This window comes from Vulpes lagopus, chromosome X, assembly GCF_018345385.1.
Source record: "Vulpes lagopus strain Blue_001 chromosome X, ASM1834538v1, whole genome shotgun sequence".
Taxonomy (NCBI): domain Eukaryota; kingdom Metazoa; phylum Chordata; class Mammalia; order Carnivora; family Canidae; genus Vulpes; species Vulpes lagopus.
Genome location: NC_054848.1, coordinates 115,164,373 through 115,168,506, shown reverse-complemented (window position 1 = coordinate 115,168,506; position 4,134 = coordinate 115,164,373). Strand labels below are relative to the sequence as shown.

Here is a 4,134-nt window from a genome sequence, read left to right as displayed (position 1 = left end):
AAGAAAGACGCTAGCATTCATCTTTCTCATTGCAATTTTTTATTTCTGTCCAAAGGCTTTTCATATTATTCATTATATAGGTCTTCATTTTTTTCAATGGATACAAATTTCGTTTAAAGGTACTGGATCCTTGGTGTTTGTTTGTTTTTAAAGGGAGTGAAAACACAAATGTCATATGTCAAAAGGGATGATATGACACAGCTTCAGAGTACACAAAAGCAAAATAAAATGAAGTGAAAATAGACAAAAATCAAAATAACACCAAAGGGAGATCAACAGAAATCGACACACACAAAACCGAAACCAACAAACATCCCAAGAAGGAAGAAGTGAAACCAAAAGAAACGTAGAAAGAAAGAAAACGGTCATGTTGAGCGTTCCCACAAAGTGGTTGGTTTCATCCCTTTAGACTCTAGAGCAAGGCATCCAGGCCCTGAAAGAAGTCAGCCTTTGCTTGTTGTGGAGTCCAGCCCCGCCCTAGTGCTGTGATCCTCTGTGCTTCTGGTCATACTCATTCACCAACCTTTTGATGTGGACCAGCTTGTCATAAAGATCCTGGCACTTTTGTTTTTCTGCGCAATAGTTCGGATTCCTCTGCTTCATCTTCTGGTATTCTAGCGAGATTGTTTCGTTGATCTCCTGATACTCTTTCGACTCTGGAGGAAAGCGCTTCCTCTGCGTATCTAGGTCAATAAAGATGCTGGACAGAGACAGCATCTTGTTGTACAAGGCCTGGTAGTCATCGTACTCTGCCCGGAAGTCCTGCTCGTAGCGCTGACGCTGCTCGGGGGAGACGATGGTGACATAGGTGGCCAGGTACCCGGGGACCTCGGGCGCCGCCTGGGCCCCCGCGGGAGCGCTGCAGCCCCGGTGCGCACCTGCGCGGCCTTGGCCCCTGGGCTCGCTGACCTGTCCCCGCGGCCCGTCACTCTGGTGGTCCTGCGTCGTCGCCTGGCTCCCCTGCATGCGCTCTGGGTAGGTCAACTGAATGGAAAGAGAGGGGAACGTCTTCACGGCGACCTGTTTCCCGCGGCGGCTCCCGAAGATCTTAGATATGAGAGTCCGGTGGCCGCGCATGTTTCGGGGCGCGGGTCTTGCGGCGACGCTGCAGGCTCTGCCGCTGCTGCTGGGTGTCGCCGGCCCGGGCGGCTGTGACCCTGCGAGGCGCGGCGAGGGCGCCGGCGGGGCCAGGGCGGGGGCGGGGGCCGCGGCGGTGGTGACTTCTGAACGCGGCAACGGAGCGGGGTCGTTCCCGTGGCCACCTAGGGTTCCCTGCGTGGCCGGGGCCCGCGCCAGGCGAGATATTCGGATCTTCCTCCTCGCCAAGTGCACAGTGGCCGCGGTGAACAGGTGCTCCTGGGAGGCCACTGCATCGGCTTGGGGACACATAGAAGTTTCTGGGCCCTTGGCATCTGCGGCACTCTGCAGCCCCTGTACTCTGCGGGAGAGCACCAGCTCCAGGGACTGCCTTTCTAGCTCGCTATAGCCGGGCCAGTCTTTCTGGAGCTCCTGGAAAACGTCATCTTTGAGGGTGTATGAAGAAGTCTGAGGGTTCACACTGGCCACTTGCTGCAGAAGGTCTCCAAGCGAGCTGACGTCGTTTTCGGTGACGCCGTCTTTCTGAAGGCGAATGAGCAGTTCGGGTTTCCTGTAGTCCTTCAGGGCCAGCAGGTGAATCACCCTCTCCCTGCACGGTCTCAGGTGCACGCTGCTGGTAGCTCGGGACTTTCGGATGGTGTATGCGGGGTTAATGGGCGCTGTTCTCTTCCTCTCGGGCACTGGATCCGGAGTCATCTGCGGTGTTTTCCGAACCGGCACTCTCTTCTCCATGCACGGCTTCCTGATTCTTCTCCATTTGTTGCACGGTCCCTCCTCTGCCTCAGTCCTCTTCTCTTCTGTCATCTGGCAAGGGTTGGTCAGTGTGGACATCGGTTCCTCTTGCATCGAGCTTGGACAGCTGAGCTCGGAGGGACTGTAGCTTGAGACCGGTTTTGGGGTACGGTCTTGATGGTCGTCCTCATCGACATCTGAGAACAAAAAGTCAAGGTCATATATATCTGTGATTGAGTCATCTGGGGAGATTGTGAAAAACTCTTCGAGTCCTTGGAACTGGAAAGAAGCCTGAGGAAGCACTGTAGTCTCATAGTTCTCAAAAGAGTCCATTGCTGAGATGGCCGATCCGGTGAGCTGCATGGGCTGCCCAGTGACAGGGTCCTGTGTTGGCCCTAAGCCATCGGCCTCCTGTATGGCCACCTCTCCTTCCTGGTCTACCAGGCTCCCCAGAGTTCTCCCTTCATAGGCTGCCATATAGTCATATCTGTAAAGATCAAAGTTCAAACAGTAAAATACTTTAGAAAACGATAACTCTCCTTGGAAAAAAAAATTTCTTATTGCTATCATTTCAAAAACTGTGATTCTAAGAGATTTTTCCCCACAGAACAAAGCGAGAAGTGCCCGGTAGAGATAGAACCTGGAGAAGTAAAGCTGGTTCTAAAGATCTCATCCCTTTCCAATGTTCTCTCTTTCAGATCTTAGTCTGTCTTTAGGAGGAACTGTTACCCTCACTGGAAAGTGCTCAGTTATTCCCTGAGCTCAGTGCATAAAAGTCATCTCCTCCCAGTAAATCCAACCTCAAGTAGAGATACTTGGTGAGGGGATTACTAGGTGGTACAAGCTCATGAAAACTGGAGCACCATTAGCAGGAAGTCCTCCTTGCATTTACTCTGACGTGCCAGTGGGCTCTGGAGTCCTCGGGACTGAAGCCTGGCCCTCATTTCTTAGCTAAATATATTATTAGTGGTGTATAAAAACCAAAATTTGAGAGGTTCTTGTTTCTCTTTCTCAACTTTCTAACCATTACCAATGAGTGGAAGGAGTTTGCACCTCCTTAGCTTGCCACTTGCATCCATTATATGCCTTCTTTGCACTCTTCCCCCCGAGGATCCTCAGCAAATCACAGGATCATCCAGGTGAAATTGCCCATGCTGAAAAAAAATCTTGCAGCTAGGCATTCTAGAGGTGTACAGTGTAATCACGGAATACACACAAATTACAAGAAATCATTCCAACCAGTTTCACCCCAAAAGACAGCAGTCACGATTCTCCCTCCTTTCCCCCTTCCCACTCCCAGGCCGTCTTATTTTCAGATCTCCTACCCTAACTGAAGGCCTTGCTTGCCACCTTATCACTCATCTAGAAAAAGCTCAGCATCATCTTCTTCTAGTCCCTCAATGTGTCCATCAATCAATAAAGAAGACACATGTATAGTCAATCATAAGAAAGGACAAGCTGCAATTCATGACAAGGAGGGACCTAGAGGGTGTTACACTAAGTGAAATAAGTCAGACAGAGAAAGAAAAATACCACATGATATCACTTACATGTTGAATTGGAAAGAGCCAAACTCACAGAAACAGACTAGATACAAACCTCCAGTTATAAGTTCTCAGGATCTAATGTAAATCACAGGGGTTGTAGTTAATAGTTCTGTGCTATATCATTGCTAACTGAATAGACCTTAAATGTTCTTCCCACCAAAAAGAAAGGATAGTCAGGTGCATAGCAGAGGGCATCTCGCAATGTGTGTCAAAAGAATAAATAGTACCTTTGCATTTAGCCCCACAAAGATACATTCCTGTCACATCAAGAAGTTACACTAAGTCTGTTAATGTCAGTGAAATGTTCTGTTCTTTAAGATGTTTTTCATGATTCTGTTAACTTCACGGTATATTTGTGTTTTAAGAAATGAAACCACTGCTGCAGAGAGAATGTGAAATAGTTCCTCAGAAAACCAATGAACTGCTGAAGTACATTCAGCAAGGCAGTGTTCTAAGGTATGCACAAATGCTTTGTTTGATTCTTTCTGGAGACCTCTAGTAGACACAGGAAGAAATAATATATCCTTCAGGATCTCTACATCTGCAACCTTTGGGAGAATGGCCAAAATATTTCTAGGGTTGTCCTATACCCAGTGGAAATAACAACAAAATATTCCTTAACACAAGATGGGGAAGCGGGGCATGTTATAACAAAAAGCACAAAATGGTATTGATAGGTTAAAAAAAAAAAAAGAAGAAGACTTGAAAACATGAAGAATTCATGATTTCTGAAAAGAAAACTCTCCATACTCTGGGA

At 48.0% G+C, this 4,134-nt stretch overlaps 1 protein-coding gene across 1 annotated transcript; it reads right to left on the bottom strand.

Moving 5' to 3' along the window:
• Nucleotides 1-477: 477 nt before the first annotated feature.
• LOC121482697 (RNA polymerase II elongation factor ELL2-like) lies at nt 478-2,307 on the bottom strand. Its single transcript, XM_041740508.1, has one exon. It carries the CDS (start codon nt 2,305-2,307, stop codon nt 478-480), a length of 1,830 nt encoding a protein of 609 aa, XP_041596442.1.
• Nucleotides 2,308-4,134: the final 1,827 nt, after the last annotated feature.